The 17,522-nt window shown below is 43.4% G+C and overlaps 1 protein-coding gene across 1 annotated transcript in view; it reads left to right on the plus strand.

The window, feature by feature from the left end:
- The window catches only part of herc2 (HECT and RLD domain containing E3 ubiquitin protein ligase 2), an 82,409-nt gene that overhangs the window by 44,703 nt on the left and 20,184 nt on the right, over positions 1–17,522 (plus strand). Inside the window, exons 49-71 of the mRNA XM_083888551.1 lie at positions 1,191–1,359; positions 2,360–2,485; positions 2,581–2,689; positions 4,134–4,273; positions 4,372–4,562; positions 4,650–4,755; positions 5,872–5,963; positions 6,808–6,983; positions 7,098–7,209; positions 7,917–7,998; positions 8,094–8,328; positions 9,941–10,118; positions 10,202–10,283; positions 12,022–12,193; positions 12,273–12,417; positions 13,874–14,099; positions 14,383–14,554; positions 14,643–14,835; positions 15,571–15,714; positions 15,823–16,014; positions 16,093–16,246; positions 16,969–17,076; positions 17,192–17,323. Of these exons, the coding sequence (XP_083744677.1) occupies positions 1,191–1,359; positions 2,360–2,485; positions 2,581–2,689; positions 4,134–4,273; positions 4,372–4,562; positions 4,650–4,755; positions 5,872–5,963; positions 6,808–6,983; positions 7,098–7,209; positions 7,917–7,998; positions 8,094–8,328; positions 9,941–10,118; positions 10,202–10,283; positions 12,022–12,193; positions 12,273–12,417; positions 13,874–14,099; positions 14,383–14,554; positions 14,643–14,835; positions 15,571–15,714; positions 15,823–16,014; positions 16,093–16,246; positions 16,969–17,076; positions 17,192–17,323 (3,436 nt within the window). The remainder of the gene's footprint in view (positions 1–1,190; positions 1,360–2,359; positions 2,486–2,580; positions 2,690–4,133; positions 4,274–4,371; positions 4,563–4,649; positions 4,756–5,871; positions 5,964–6,807; positions 6,984–7,097; positions 7,210–7,916; positions 7,999–8,093; positions 8,329–9,940; positions 10,119–10,201; positions 10,284–12,021; positions 12,194–12,272; positions 12,418–13,873; positions 14,100–14,382; positions 14,555–14,642; positions 14,836–15,570; positions 15,715–15,822; positions 16,015–16,092; positions 16,247–16,968; positions 17,077–17,191; positions 17,324–17,522) is intronic.

Genomic DNA, 17,522 nt, shown 5'->3' on the forward strand with positions numbered 1-17,522 from the left:
TCACTCTCACACACCAAAGTCACTCACTCTCCCACACCAAAGTCCATAGACAAAATCAGTGATTTTAACATCACATAACACAGGAGTTCACAGGAGTTGTTGATCCACTGCTGCCTCCATCACTAAGTAAGATGTACGCATTAAGTCTACGATATCTACGTCAGTTTAAGTCTACGTCAGTTTAAGTCTACAATATCTACGTCAGTTGAAGTCTACGATATCTACGTCAGTTGAAGTCCACGATATCTACGTCAGTTGAAGTCTACGGTATCTACGTTAGTTTAAGTCTACGATATCTACGTCAGTTTAAGTCTACGTAAGTTAGAGTCAACGATATCTGTCAGTTCAAGTCTACGTCAGTTTAAGTCTACAATATCTACGTCAGTTGAAGTCTACGATATCTACGTCAGTTGAAGTCCACGATATCTACGTCAGTTGAAGTCTACGGTATCTACGTTAGTTTAAGTCTACGATATCTACGTCAGTTTAAGTCTACGGTATCTACGTCAGTTCAAGTCTACGATATCTACGTCAGTTTAAGTCTACGATATCCACGTCAGTTCAAGTCTACGATATCTACGTCAGTTTTAGTCTACGTAAGTTTAAGTCTACGATATCTACGTCCGTTCAAGTCCACGATATCTGTCGGTTCAAGTCTACGTCAGTTTAAGTCTACAATATCTACGTCAGTTTAAGTCTACGATATCTAAGCCAGTTTAAGTCTACGTCAGTTTAAATCTACGATATCTACGCCAGTTTAAGTCAACGATATCTACGCCAGTTTAAGTCTACCTCAGTTTAAGTCTACGATATCTACGCCAGTTTAAGTCTACGATATCTACGTCAGTTTAAGTCTGCGATGTCTACGTCAGTTTAAGTCTATGTGAGTTAGAGTCAACGATATCTACGCCAGTTTAAGTCTACGATATCTACGTCAGTAAGTCTACGATATCTACGTCAGTTTAAGTCTATTTATTTGTTTAGCAGTGGATCAAGAACTCCTGTGAACTCCTGTGTGCTGTGATGTTAAAGTCACTGATTTTCTCTACGGACTTTGGCGTGGGAGAGCGAGTGGTTTACAAACGTGAGTTTAACACTGAGATAAAGACGTGATCACGTTCTGAAGACGTCGTGGACGGTGAGATGAAGCGTTCCTAACGCGATGAACGCGTGTGACACTGGCGTTGCAGGTGGGGATGATGGTGAAGTGCTGCAGGACGTACGAGGAAGTGTACGACGGCGACGTGGGCAAAGTCATCAAACTGGACAGAGACGGACTCCATGATCTGAACGTTCAGTGTGACTGGCAGCAGAAAGGAGGGACGTACTGGGTCAGATACATCCACATCGAGCTGCTGGGTAACTTTAAAACATATTACAGACATTAAAATGTTTGGAGTTCCCTCAACCGTAGATTCCCCCCGTTGAGGGAAGTGTTATCGGGACACCACTACATGCAAATCAGCGCAGTGAACGTAACGAACGTGCTAACCTACGTCACGTGTTGACAATTCTACCGGTGGAGCGTGCTGCTGTTTTCATTCAAGGAAAAATGCCAGTGGATCCAGCTGTTGTGTTGTGTTGTGTTGTGTTTGTTTTTCTCCGTCAACGTCGTTTTTCCCCCGTCCTCGTAAACGCTAAATCACGAATGTGATTGAAATCTGACAAGTCCAGGGTATTCGGGTTCAAGTGAACGCCGCTACACACATCCACACACTGACAAAACTACACACACGTAGCAGAGCTAGCTAGCGGCTGTTTTCCGGGTGCTTCGAGAGCGTTTGCCCGTCACGCTGCTCTGCGAGGCGGGCGTGCTCTCTCGGGGCGCTCGGCGGGTAGCCGCTGGCTAGCTAGTTAGCTAGCTGCTTTCATAAATGGTCACTTATTTTCTGACATTAGTGTTCAAAGCTCAACGGTCCTCTGGAAGTGTATCAAACCAACACATTCCAACACAATTCGACATCGTAACGTGCTTATTTGCGAAAATATATTACAACGAAAAAGTTTTTGAAAAATATCCGCCAGCTCGCTGAATTCGCTAAGCATCATGGGTAATTTCATCTTCCACTGCTTTTTAAGCCCGCATCAGAGCTCACTACATTTTGAGGGTTGATTATAAGGAGAAAATTGCATTTCCCCTTGCTCCACCCTACAGGTGAACGAGCTAAATGTAGGGTTAGGGGTAAAATGTAGGGTTAGTGGTAAAATGTAGGGTTAGTGGTAAAATGTAGGGTTAGGGGAAAAATGTAGGATTGGGGGAAAAATTTAGGATTGGGGTAAAATGTAGGGTTAGGGGTAAAATGTTTGGTTAGGGGAGGTATTTGGACGGGTCCTGAACTATGTTTCTGCTCTTCATCAGGTTTCCCTCCTCAAACGTCTCCCTCTCACATAAAGATCGGTGACAAAGTCAGAGTCAAACCCAGCGTCACCACGCCCAAGTACAAGTGGGGCTCCGTAACTCACAGGAGCGTGGGGGTGGTCAAAGGTCAGTCCAGGCTCCGCCTCCTTCACAGATTTGTTGATCGTTGAGTCGCGTTCTCCGTCTGCTAAAAATGTTCTTCGTCGTCGTTGTTCTTGCAGCTTTCAGCGCCAACGGGAAGGACGTGATCGTGGACTTCCCTCAGCAGTCTCACTGGACCGGTCTGCTGTCGGAGATGGAGCTGGTGCCCAGTGTTCATCCAGGAGTCAGGTATCTGAGCGGAGAGCGCCCCCTGCTGCTCAGAACAGCAGAAACACATGTTTTAGCCACCTAACAAAAGACTCACCCTGTGAAACTGATGTTATTTTCATATTTGTTCATTGATTAAAAAGTCTTTATGTCAGTGTTGGACAGACTTTTATAAACCACTCACTCTCCCACACCAAAGCCCATAGAGAAAACCAGGGATTTTAGCTCACAGGGACACAGGAGCTGCTGGTCCTCTGCTGCCTCGTGTGAGTCCACGATAACTACGTCAGTTTGAGTCTACAATTCACGTCGGTTTAAGTCTACAATATTTACATCAGTTCAAGTCTACGATATCTACGTCAGTTCAAGTCTACAATATCTACGTCAGTTTAAGTCTAAGATATCTGTCAGTTTAAGTCTACGATATCTACGTCAGTTTAAGTCTACGATATCTACGCCAGTTTAAGTCTATGATATCTGTCAGTTTAAGTCTACGATATCTACGTCAGTTTAAGTCTACGATATCTGTGTCAGTTCAAGTCTACAATATTTACATCAGTTCAAGTCTACGATATCTACGTCAGTTCAAGTCTACAATATCTACGTCAGTTTAAGTCTACAATATTTACATCAGTTCAAGTCTACGATATCTACGTCAGTTCAAGTCTACAATATCTACGTCAGTTTAAGTCTAAGATATCTGTCAGTTTAAGTCTACGATATCTACGTCAGTTTAAGTCTAAGATATCTGTCAGTTTAAGTCTACGATATCTACGTCAGTTTAAGTCTACGATATCTACGCCAGTTTAAGTCTATGATATCTGTCAGTTTAAGTCTACGATATCTACGTCAGTTTAAGTCTACGATATCTACGTCAGTTTAAGTCTACGATATCTACGTCAGTTCAAGTCTACGTCAATTTAAGTCAACGATATCTACATCAGTTCAAGTCTACGTCAATTTAAGTTTATGATAGCTACTTCAGTTAAAGTCTACGTCAGTTTAAGTCTACGATATCTACGTCAGTTCAAGTCTACGTCAATTTAAGTCTACGATATCTACGTCAGTTTAAGTCTACGTCAATTTAAGTCTACGATATCTACGTCAGTTCAAGTCTACGTCAATTTAAGTCTACGATATCTACGTCAGTTTAAGTCTACGTCAATTTAAGTCTATTATATCTACGTCAGTTCAAGTCTACGTCAATTTAAGTCTACGATATCTACGTCAGTTTAAGTCTACGTCAATTTAAGTCTACGATATCTACGTCAGTTTAAGTCTTTGGTGTGGGAGAGTGATTGGCTTACAAACTTTTCTCGTTCTCCTGCAGCTCAATCAACTGTTAAAAATCCCCCACTATCCCTTTAGATAGATAACGATCTTCTGTGTGTGTGTGTGTGTGTGTGTGTGCGTGTGTGTGTGCGTGTGTGTGTGTGTGTGCGTGTGCGTGTGTGTGTGTGTGCAGGTGTGACGGCTGTCAGATGTTCCCGATCAACGGCCCCAGGTTCAAATGCAGGAACTGCGATGACTTTGACTTCTGCGAAAACTGCTTCAAGTCTCGCAAACACAACACCAGACACTCGTTTGGCAGGATCAACGAACCTGGTGAGTCACACACACACACACACACACACACACACACACTCTTGTCTGTGTGTGTGTGTGTTACAGAGTGTGTGTTGACCCGCTGACCCTCCCCTCAGGTCAGTCTCCAGCCTTCTGCGGTCGCTCAGGGAAGCAGCTGAAGAAACACCACATCAGTCAGCGCGGCATGTTGATCGACGACTGGTCTCGAGCCGTGAAGACTCTCAGCGTGTCGTCGTCCGTCAACCAGGCGTCCAGACTCATCGACTGCAGTGACCAGTGCTGGCAGTCGTCAGGCTCACAGGGGAAGGTGGCGCCAGAGGGATAAAACATCAATAACTCTTTATTTATATTAGTTTAATGAGGTGTAAAAACGACTTCTTCTTCTTCTCTGCAGCACTGGATCCGTCTGGAGCTTTTCCCTGACGTCCTGGTTCACAGACTGAAGATGACCGTGGACCCTGCAGACAGCAGCTACATGCCCTCACTGGTGGTGGTGTCAGGTCAGTTCACACTAAACACTGTTGGTGTTTGAGAGACTGTCCTGAGAACCAGACTGAGGAGGAATTTTAGCTTCTGATCTACGTCAGTTTAAATCTTACGATATCTACGTCGCATGTTTTTTCCAACAGGAAAGTGAAGTTTGTAAACCACTCACTCTCCCACACTAAAGTCCATAGAGAAAATCAGTGATTTTAGCTCACAGGGACACAGGAGCTGCTGGTCCTCTGCTGCCTCCTGTGGTCACTTTGTGTCACTGAGATAAATCTGAACAAAGGTTTTTAAAAGCTGAATCCACTAAAATCAGTCATTGTAAGTTAGTGATGGAGGCAGCAGTGGATCAACAACTCCTGTGAACTCCTGTGTCTCTGTGATGTTAAAATCACTGGTTTACTCTATGGACTTTGGTGTGGGAGAGTGAGTGACTTTGGTGTGGGAGAGTGAGTGACTTTGGTGTGGGAGAGTGAGTGACTTTGGTGTGTCAGAGTGAGTGACTGGTGTGTCAGAGTGAGTGACTGGTGTGTCAGAGTGAGTGACTTTGGTGTGGGAGAGTTAGTGACTTTGGTGTGGGAGAGTGAGTGACTTTGGTGTGGGAGAGTGAGTGACTTTGGTGTGGGAGAGTGAGTGACTTTGGTGTGTCAGAGTGAGTGACTGGTGTGTCAGAGTGAGTGACTTTGGTGTGGGAGAGTGAGTGACTTTGGTGTGGGAGAGTGAGTGACTTTGGTGTGGGAGAGTGAGTGACTTTGGTGTGTCAGAGTGAGTGACTGGTGTGTCAGAGTGAGTGACTTTGGTGTGGGAGAGTGAGTGACTTTGGAGTGGGAGAGTGAGTGACTTTGGTGTGGGAGAGTGAGTGACTTTGGTGTGGGAGAGCGAGTGACTTTGGTGTGAGGGAGAGTGAGTGACTGTGGTGTGAGGGAGAGTGAGTGACTTTGGTGTGGGGGAGAGTGAGTGACTTTGGTGTGAGAGAGTGAGTGACTTTGGTGTGGGAGAGGTTTACAGACTTCACTTTCCTGTTGTTAAAGACTGTCTAACAGTGAGGCTGGTTCTCAGCAGCAGGGGGCGCTCACAGAACAGTCCACTTTTGTTGATGAATGAATGACGGTGTGTTCATGTGTCAGGTGGCAGCTCTCTGAACAACCTGATCGAGCTGAAGACGATAAACATCAACCCGACAGACACCACAGTGCTGCTGCTCACTGACTGCACCGAGGTCTGTCCGTCTGTCCCTCTCTCTGTCCGTCTGTGTCCATCTGTCTGTGTCCCTCTGTTTCTGTCCCTCTGTCTCTGTCCGTCCTCCTTCACATGAACATGTGAACTTTGTTTACTGCAGTAAATATAAATATAACCTTCATGTCTCCTCAGTATCACAGAAACATGAATGTGTGATCTTTGTTTACTGCAGTAAATATAACCTTCATGTTTCCTCAGTATCACAGATACATGGAGGTGTGATCTTTGTTTACTGCAGTAAATATAAATATAAACATGTTTCCTCAGTATCACAGATACATGGAGGTGTGTCTTTGTTTACTGCAGTAAATATAAATATAAACATGTTTCCACAGTATCACAGATACATGGAGGTGTGTACTTTGTTTACTGCAGTAAATATAAATATAAACCTCATGTTTCCACAGTATCACAGATACATGGAGGTGTGTACTTTGTTTACTGCAGTAAATATAACCTTCATGTTTCCACAGTATCACAGAAACATGGATGTGTGATCTTTGTTTACTGCAGTAAATATAAATATAACCTTCATGTTTCCACAGTATCACAGAAACATGGAGGTGTGAACTTTGTTAACTGCAGTAAATATAAATATAACCTTCATGTTTCCTCAGTATCACAGATACATGGATGTGTGATCTTTGTTTACTGCAGTAAATATAAATATAAACATGTTTCCTCAGTATCACAGATACATGGAGGTGTGGTCTTTGTTTACTGCAGTAAATATAAACATAAACATGTTTCCTCAGTATCACAGATACATGGAGGTGTGGTCTTTGTTTACTGCAGTAAATATAAACATAGACATGTTTCCTCAGTATCACAGATACATGGAGGTGTCCATCAAACAGTGCCGCAGCTCAGGCATCGACTGTAAGATCCACGGCCTCAGCATCGTAGGACGAATCAGAGCAGAAGACGACGACCTGACCACCGTTCCTTTCCTGGCGTCTGACAACGAGGAAGAGGAGGACGAGAAGACGTCCACCGGCAGGTGAGGAAGATCCTTCATCACTTTATCATTCATCTGAACCTGGGTTAGTTTGTCCTGTGTCGCCCCCCTGAGGACAGGAGGTGTAACAGCAGGTTTTCCTCTGTGTGTTTTCAGTCTGACTCGTAAGAAGTGTTCAGGTCTAGAGTCTGCAGCTACAATCAGGACCAAGGTCTTTGTGTGGGGACTGAATGATAAAGACCAACTGGGAGGACTCAAGGGGTCTAAGGTGTGTGTGTGTGTGTGTGTGTGTGTGTGTGTGTGTGTGTGTGTTTAGGTGTGTGTGTGTGTGAGACTGTGTGTGTGTGTGTGTGTCTGTCTGTGTGTGTGTGTGTGTGTGTGAGACTGTGTGTGTGTTTGTGTGTGTGTGTGTGTGTGTGTCTGTCTGTGTGTGTGTGTGTGTGTGAGACTGTGTGTGTGTTTGTGTGTGAGACTGTGTGTGTGTGTGTGTGTGTGTATGTCTGCGTGTGTGTGTCTCTGTCTGTGTCTGTCTGTGTGTGTGTGTATCTGTATGTGTGTGTCTGTGAGACTGTGTGTGTGTGTCTGTGTGTCTGTGTGTGTGTGTGTGTATGTCTGTGTGTGTGTCTCTGTCTGTGTGTGTGTGTGTGTATCTGTATGTGTGTGTCTGTGAGACTGTGTGTGTGTCTGTGTGTGTGTGTGTGTGTCTGTGAGACTGTGTGTGTGTGTCTGTGTGTGTGTGTCTGTGAGTCTGTGAGACTGTGTGTGTGTCTCTGTGTTTGTGTCTCTCTCTCATTCTGTCTCTGTGTGTGTGTGTGTCTCTCTCTGTGTGTCAGTCAAATATAAATGAAACAGTCATATATTTGTATATATAATAACAACAGTTGTGTGTGTATCATATCTTTGTATATATAATAACAACAGTTGTGTGTGTATCATATATTTGTACATATAATAACAACAGTTGTGTTGTCACAGATCAAAGTTCCTTCCTTCTCTGAAACCCTCTCTGCTCTAAACGTGGTCCAAGTTGCCGGTGGATCTAAAAGCCTGTTTGCTGGTGAGTGTGAAGCTGTCGTGATGAAGATCCTCCTCAGATGATGTCTACAGCGTTGACTCATCTCCTGGACCTTTGTGTGTCTGTTTGCTCCTCAGTGACAGTGGAGGGGAAGATCTACGCCTGTGGTGAAGCCACTAACGGCAGGTTAGGTCTGGGTCTGTCCAGTGGAACCATCCCCATCCCCCGACAGATCACGGCGCTCAGTAACTACGTGGTGAAGAAGGTGGCGGTGCACTCAGGAGGACGTCACGCCATGGCCCTGACCGTGGACGGGAAGGTCTTCTCCTGGGGAGAGGGAGACGACGGCAAACTGGGTCACTTCAGCAGAATGTAAGGAGCACAGGGATTATACAAGATCACATTTGACCTTTACATCAATTTGACATTTTTGTTCTCAGGAACTTTATCAAAGATTCTAAGACACTGATCTTTTTTACACTAAAATTGTTTTTTTTATGACCTGTTCCACATATATATATTTAATATTATGATTGAAGATACTGTATATAATTACACACCTAAAATGACGATTGGAGAAACAGGACTATTTGTAAACCACTCACTCTCCCACACCAAAGTCCATAGAGAAAACCAGTGATTTTAGCTCACAGGGACACAGGAGCTTCTGGTCCTCTGCTGCCTCTTGTGGTCACTTTGTGTCACTGAGTTAAGTCTAAATTAAATATTTTAAAAGCTGAATTCACTAAAATCAGTCATTGTAAGTTAGTAATGGAGGCAGACTTTGGTGTGGGAGAGTGAGTGACTTTGGTGTGGGAGAGTGAGTGACTTTGGTGTGAGTGAGTGAGTGACTTTGGTGTGGGAGAGTGAGTGAGTGACTTTGGTGTGGGAGAGTGAATGAGTGACTTTGGTGTGGGAGAGTGAGTGACTTTGGTGTGAGAGAGTGAGTGACTTTGGTGTGGGAGAGTGAGTGACTTTGGTGTGGGAGAGTGAGTGACTTTGGTGTGGGAGCGTGAGTGACTTTGTTGTGGGAGAGTGAGTGAGTGACTTTGTTGTGGGAGAGTGAGTGAGTGACTTTGATGTGGGAGAGTGAGTGACTTTGGTGTGGGAGTGTGATTGACTTTGGTGTGGGAGAGTGAGTGAGTGACTTTGGTGTGGGAGAGTGAGTGAGTGACTTTGATGTGGGAGAGTGAGTGACTTTGGTGTGGGAGAGTGAGTGAGTGACTTTGGTGTGGGAGAGTGAGTGAGTGACTTTGGTGTGGGAGAGTGAGTGACTTTGGTGTGAGAGAGTGAGTGACTTTGGTGTGTGAGAGTGAGTGACTTTGGTGTGGGAGAGTGAGTGACTTTGGTGTGAGAGAGTGAGTGACTTTGGTGTGTGAGAGTGAGTGACTTTGGTGTGGGAGAGTGAGTGACTTTGGTGTGAGAGAGTGAGTGACTTTGGTGTGTGAGAGTGAGTGACTTTGGTGTGGGAGAGTGAGTGACTTTGGTGTGAGAGAGTGAGTGACTTTGGTGTGTGAGAGTGAGTGACTTTGGTGTGGGAGAGTGAGTGACTTTGGAGTCCATAGAGTAAACCAGTGATTTTAACATCACAGCACACAGGAGTTCACAGGAGTTGTTGATCCACTGCTGCCTCCATCACTAACTTACAATGACTGATTTTAGTGAATTCAGCTTTTAAAATATTTACTTTAGACTTAACTCAGTGACACAAGGTGACCACACGAGGCAGCAGAGGACGAAAATCACTGATTTTCTCTATGGGCTTTGGTGTGGGAGAGTGAGTGGTTTACAAACTTCCTGTTTCCTGTTGTTAAAGTCTGTCTCACAGTGAGATAAAGAAGAATGTTATCATTAGAGAGTTATATTTTCTCAAATGGAGGTAAATTAAATGTGTGGTGATAAAATCACATCTCTATCACATGTAAGACACGACACACAGTCTGTAAATATTAATAACGTTAATAATAAAGTGTCTCGTTTGCAGGAACTGTGACAAACCTCGGTTGATCGAGGCGTTGAAGACCAAGCGTATCCGTGACATTGCGTGCGGCAGCTCTCACAGCGCCGCCATCACCTCCAGTGGAGAACTTTACAGCTGGGGCTTAGGAGAGTACGGACGCCTCGGACATGGAGACAACACCACACAGCTCAGGCCTAAACTGGTGAGCGTCAGCAGCATCATCATCATCATCATCAGTTGATTTATTGATTGATTTTATTGACACCTGCTTCTGTCCTGGTCCAGGTGAAAGTTCTTCTGGGTCATCGTGTGATCCAGGTGGCCTGTGGCAGCAGAGACGCTCAGACTCTGGCTCTGACTGATGAAGGTATTGAACAGATCACTCTTTTACACACAAGATTCATATATAATATAAAGCTGCTGTTTATCAGTCACTAATAATAACTAGTGCTGTCAGTTAAACGCATTATTAACGGCGTTAACGCGAACCCATTTTAACGGCGTCAATTTTTTTATTGCGCGATTAACGCTCTTTTTGGCCGAGCAAACTTTGTAGTTTTTTTTCACAAGATGTTGCGTCAACTAGTAACTTTAGAACAACTACAACACCACACCGGATCTAGATAGACAACACATCAGACACGCTGCACGAGCCGGTCAAAGAGTAGTCGACTCGCGTAAGTAAAGAGTAAACGTTCCGTTTTGAGCGGATGGCGAGCGCTTCTCCGCTAGCTCCTTCAGCTCGGGTTAGCTCGTTACGGCAACAACACGTTAAACCACGGGACTTGGTCTGCGTTAAAGAACGGCTCTTTATTCACAACACTGGGGCTGATACACAGACTCTGTTATTATTGTGCGGCTCTATCACAATGAGAGGAATAACTCAACATATGCAGAGCGACGGTGATATTCACCTGTGGCTCACTAATGTAAACAACACATTACTTCCTGCTTCACCTACGTACCTCTGTACCTCCTACAGCACACACACAGCTCCTCACACACGCGCACACACACACACACACACACACACACAGCTCCTTGCTCGCACACACACACACACACACACAGCTCCTCGCTCGCGCACACACACACAGCTCCTCACTCGCGCGCACACACACACACAGCTCCTCGCTCGCGCACACACACACACAACTCCTCGCTCGCGCACACACACACACAGCTCCTCGCTCGCGCACACACACACACAGCTCCGCGCTCGCGCGCACACACACACAGCTCCTCGCTCGCGCGCACACACACAGCTCCTCGCTCGCGCGCACACACACAGCTCCTCGCTCGCGCTCACACACCCACACACAGCTCCTCACGCGCACACACACAGCTCCTCGCTCGCGCACACACACAGCTCCTCGCTCGCGCACACACACACACACACACAGCTCCTCGCTCGCGCACACACACACACACAGCTCCTCGCTCGCGCACACACACACGCACAGCTCCTCGCTCGCGCACACACACACGCACAGCCCCTCGCTCGCGCGCACACACACACACAGCTCCTCGCTCGCGCACACACACACAAGTTTAGTCTGTAACAGATTAGTTTGTCTCTCAGAGTGGTTCAGTCTGTAGAATAAAATGTGTAATAATCTAATAATTCATCTAAAATTATATTTTGTCTTGAACAAATATTATATTATAAATATTGTGTCTTGAAATTGCAGTAACTTGTATTGCAATTTAGATAAATTTTGATGAATTGTTCAGCCCTACACTACAGTATATGACAAAATATGTAAACAACATTTACACAAAGCAAACTGATCCACTTTTCTATGTTGATAAGAGAATTAAAATGAGGAAAAATAATGGTACAAAAAGAAATCAAGGAACATTTAGAATAGATGGAAATGTGAGATTAATTGCGATTAATCGCGAGTTAACTATGACATTAATGCGATTAATCGTTTATCAGTCACTAATAATAACCATTAACAGTTCATTTATTTATTCAAGGTTTGTTTTGTCTTTAAACTCAAGTACATGTGTGAATAAAAGCACTAAATCATCATGACCTCACTTTATTATTTGTTACACACAGATTGGTAAACACCAGCTTAACCATGTGTTCTCCTCAGGTCTGGTGTTCTCCTGGGGCGATGGAGACTTTGGTAAACTTGGTCGTGGAGGCAGTGAAGGCTGTAACATCCCTCAGAACATCGAGCGTCTGAACGGTCAGGCTGTTTGTCAGATCGAGTGTGGAGCTCAGTTCTCTTTAGCTCTCACTAAATCAGGAGTGGTGTGGACCTGGTGAGGAACACGATCCTTTATTAGTCTGTGGTTTATAATCCGGCGTCTCACGGTTTGACTTGACCTTTGACCTCCACAGGGGAAAAGGAGATTATTTCCGACTGGGCCACGGCACAGACGTCCACGTACGGAAGCCTCAGATGGTGGAAGGACTGCGAGGGAAGAAGATCGTCCATGTGGCTGTTGGAGCGTTACACTGTCTGGCTGTGACTGACTCTGGACAGGTCTGCTGTGTGTTTGTCCTCCTGTAGGGGGAGCACTGACCTTATACAGGACTAAACCTGACATAGGAATAAATGAGTCAATACATACAGGAATAAATCAATATAATATAATTATATAAATCAATATAATATAATTATATATATATAGTATAATTAATTATATATAATCATATACATATAATATAATTATATATATATAATATAATTATACACGGAAATCTATGGAGGACTAAACCTGACATAAGAATAAATGAGTCAATACATACAGGAATAAATCAATATAATATAATTATATAAATCTATATAATATAATTATATATATATAGTATAATTAATTATATATAATCATATACATATAATATAATTATATATATATAATATAATTATACACAGAAATCTATGGAGGACTAAACCTGACATAAGAATAAATGAGTCAATACATACAGGAATAAATCAATATAATATAATTATATAAATCAATATAATATAATTATATATATATATAGTATAATTAATTATATATAATCATATACATATAATATAATTATATATATATAATATAATTATACACGGAAATCTATGGAGGACTAAACGTGACATAAGAATAAATGAGTCAACACATACAGGAATAAATCAATATAATATAATTATATAAATCAATATAATATAATTATATATAGTATAAAGTATATATAATAATATACATACAATATAATTATATATATATAATATAATTATACAGGAAAAACCTATGAAGGACTAAACCTGACATAAGAATAAATGAGTCAATACATACAGGAATAAATCAATATAATATAATTATATATAGATAGTATAATAAATTATATATAATAATATACATATAATATAATTATACAGAAAAAACCTATGGAGGACTAAACCTGATTGAATAAATGAAATAAAATACATACAGGAATAAATCAATATAATTATACAAATCAGTATTAGATAATAAATCAATATAATATAATTGTATTATATAGTTATATATGTAGTATAATATATTATATATATAATATAATTATACAGGAAAAATAATAAATCAGTATATAAATAACCTGTAACCAATCATGCTGTTGACTGAGATGAGGACCTCCTACCTCATTAACATATGGACACAGATATACAGAAATAAATAAATGTAGGTGAACAGAAATATAGACATAAATGTTATGCATTTATATATTTAAACTTTTATTTATTTATTATTTTATTTACATATTTATTCATGTATTTATTTATTCTTTTATTTATACTTTTATTCATTTATGCATTAATTTATTTATATATTTATTTATTTATTTATTCCTGTATTTATTAATTATTGTATTTATTTATTTGTTTATTTATTTATGTATTCTTATGTCAGGTTTAGTCCTCCATACAAATGTCATCATGTTATCTGTGTGTGTGTGTGTGTGTGTGTGTGTGTCAGGTGTTTGCGTGGGGAGACAACGACCACGGTCAGCAGGGTAACGGCACCACCACAGTGAACAGGAAGCCCACGCTGGTCCAGGGTCTGGAGGGTCAGAAGATCACTCGCGTGGCCTGTGGCTCCTCCCACAGTGTGGCCTGGACCACGGTGGACGTGACCACGCCCTCCGTCCACGAGCCAGTCCTGTTCCAGACGGCCAGAGACTCGCTCGGTGCCTCCTACTTAGGTAACCGTCCTCCGTTTGTGTTGTGTTATTGTGTTGATGTTGTTGTTGTGTGTCCTCACAGGCGTACAGTCAGACAGCGACTCGTCAGGTGTTTGTGTTGATGTTGTGTTGATGTTGTTGTTGTGTGTCCTCACAGGCGTACAGTCAGACAGCGACTCGTCAGGTGTTTGTGTTGATGTTGTGTTGATGTTGTTGTTGTGTGTCCTCACAGGCGTACAGTCAGACAGCGACTCGTCAGGTGTTTGTGTTGATGTTGTTGTGTTGTTGTTGTGTGTCCTCACAGGCGTACAGTCAGACAGCGACTCGTCGTCCGTCAGTAATAAGCTGAGCGGACAAAACAACATCAAGTCCAATCGACCGTCGCTCGCTAAGATTCTTCTGAGTCTGGACGGAAACTTGGCCAAACAACAGGCTCTGACTCATGTTTTGTCTGCTCTGCAGATCATCTACGCCAGGTACCACCTGATTCACACTCTTATTATGGGATGTAGCTCCTCCCACCTGTCAGGGTTAACGTCACGTTGACTTCCCGTGTCTCCACAGAGACGCGGTGGTGGGCGCTCTGATGCCGGCCAGCATGATCCTCCCTGCAGAGTGTCCAGCGTCCAGCTCACCTGTCCCGCCCTCAGACTCGTCCTCCTCGTCCTGCGTCAGCGATGAAGAAGGATCTCCTCTTCCTCCTGACGCAGAGGAGCGACTCAGCCCTAATCTGTGGAGCGGAGACAAGAAGAACGAGGTTTTTATTCTCACATCTATTCACCAACTAAGTAATGCAATAACATAAGTAATGCAATACAAAATGAAGAACTTTATTCATAAAAAGAAGAAAACGCTGCTTCGCGGAAAGAAGACAAAAAAACACCCCTTTTTTTTAAAAAGGAAAAACATGAAATGGTTATAAGACCTGGTGTAATACACAAAACAAATTCTCAAACTTTTAATTTTTGAATGAAATCTAGTTAAATTCATTGAAACAAGTGCATTTTCTCCAAAAGTAAGCACATTTCTCAAAATAATTTTTTCTCAAAATGTAATATTTTTCTAAAAAAAAATTTTTTTATCGAATTTCAATATTTTTCCCAAAATTTCAATATTTTTCTCCAAAAAGTGTAATGTTTGAGAAAACCTTTTTTTTTCTCAACATTTAAATTGTTATTCCTCACAATTTTGATTTTTTCCTCAAAATTTTGATTTTTTTTCTTACATTTTTTTTTTTCTCAATTTTTTTTTTTCTCAGAATTTGATTTTTTTTTTTCTCAAAATGTGTTATACTCATTGAAAAATGTGCTTTTCCCTAATAGTGTTTTTCCCAAACCCTTAAACGTTGGTGTATATTTTATATTTCAGTGTAAAAACACAATCATCAGCAAATGTTGATTTTCAGTGTTTAGCCTCTGATTCGTCCAGGATCTGTGACGTGTTTCAGACTGTGTTGATGATGATGATGATGACGGTGTGTGTGTGTGTACAGGGTCCTTCATCAGAAGACGCCGTCACGCCGTCATCAGCTGTGACTCCGTCAGCCTCCGGCGCGTCGTCTCGTCCTTTCATCCCCGTCACCGATGATCCAGGAGCAGCCAGCATCATCGCTGAGACCATGACTAAGACTAAAGAGGTCAGGGCTCCTTTTTCTTTCCTCTTCTTCTTCTTCTTCTTCTTCTTCTGTCATGACCACGTGTGTGTGTAACAGTGCCTCCCTGTGGTGGTTTTGTGTCACGGTCAGGACTCGGAGAATCAGAGTAAAGTGGTGGGTCCAGAGCCTCAGTATCTGGACGAGTTCACCAGCCTCCTGGTGCCTGACGACACTCGAGTGATGGTGGACGTGCTGAAGCTGGCCGTGTCCTGTCGCTCCGGAGACAAAGGCAAAGAGGTTCTGTCTGCCGTCCTGTCCGGGATGGGAACGGCGTATCCGCAGGTGACGCGCGACTCCTGTCTTCCTGCGCGACGCAGAGAAACCGCCGCCGCTAGCGCTTAACCGTGTCTTTGTGTCCAGGTGGCGGACATGCTGCTGGAGCTGTGCGTGACCGAGCTGGAGGACGTGGCCACGGACTCGCAGAGCGGACGACTGTCGTCGCAGCCCGTCGTCGTAGAGAGCAGTCACCCGTACACCGACGACACGTCCACCAGCGGCACCGTCAAGATCCCAGGTCACTAATCAATGCTAACATAGACCGGTGATGGGCACGTTAACGGCCGTAGCGGCAGTTAGCCACAGTTAACGGCGTTAGTGGCAGTTAATGGCATTAGCGGCGCCAACATTACATGCATGTCATCGCAAACGCACATTAGACACGTGTGACGTTATGTTTACGTGATTTTCCTTTTGTTAAAATTAGTCTCTAAAGTGACGCTAAACTTTAAAAACAGACGCTGCTCCAGTTCCACCGTAGGCTAATGCTAAAGGAGCTAACAGCCCTAACTGGTAAACGGTGCCTGAACTCTGGTGCCACAGCACGTTAACATGACCTCACTCATGTATTTTTCCGGTCAGTCGTCATGGAAACGCGTCAACGGTAACAGCCGCTGATGTTAACGTGCGTTAACAGCCGTTAATGCTAACGTTCGTTTACGTGCCCAGCACTAGCACTAATGGATGTTTTGATTCATTCACCAGTTCAAAATGACTCGTCTAATAAACAAACCGCTCCAGTTCGACTGTAAGCTAACACTAACGGCGCTAAAGGAACTAACGCAGCTAACGGCGCTAGCTGATAAAGGGTGCCTGGACTCCGGTGCCGCGGCACGTAAACATGGCGTCACGTGTGCCTTTTTTGTCGTCAGTCGTCACAGAAACGCAGAGAAACGTGCCCAGTGCTAATATAGGATAAATAAAAGTTAATCTGACGTGTTTTATCCTGCCGTCTTGTAGGAGCTGAAGGTCTGAGGATCGAGTTTGACCGACAGTGTTCGACAGAGAGACGTCACGACCCTCTGACCGTCATGGACGGAGCGAACAGGATCGTCTCTGTGAGATCAGGTGATCAGAGGACGACCATCACATGACTTCAACCAGGAAGAGAGAACAAAGGAGAGGGTTTAACACGTGTGTGTGTGTGTGTGTGTGTGTATGTGTGTGTGTGTGTGTGTGTCAGGTCGGGAATGGTCCGACTGGTCCAGTGAACTCAGAATCCCTGGAGATGAACTGAAGTGGAAATTCACCAGTGACGGCTCAGTGAACGGATGGGGCTGGCGTTTCACCGTCTATCCCATCATGCCTGCTGCTGGTGAGCCGCCACCGCTAACATGCGTCAATACGGCTGTATTGACGCATTGTTATCGCACATAAACACGTTAACGGCGTCAATGTTAAAGGTCCCCTATTGTGCAAAATCAACTTTTTAATCTTTTAGTACTTATATTTGTGACTCAGTGGGACATACCAGTCTCCAAAATGTGAAAAAACAAGACTCAGTCATGTTTTAG

Source organism: Microchirus variegatus, assembly GCF_963457635.1.
Source record: "Microchirus variegatus genome assembly, chromosome: 4".
Taxonomy (NCBI): domain Eukaryota; kingdom Metazoa; phylum Chordata; class Actinopteri; order Pleuronectiformes; family Soleidae; genus Microchirus; species Microchirus variegatus.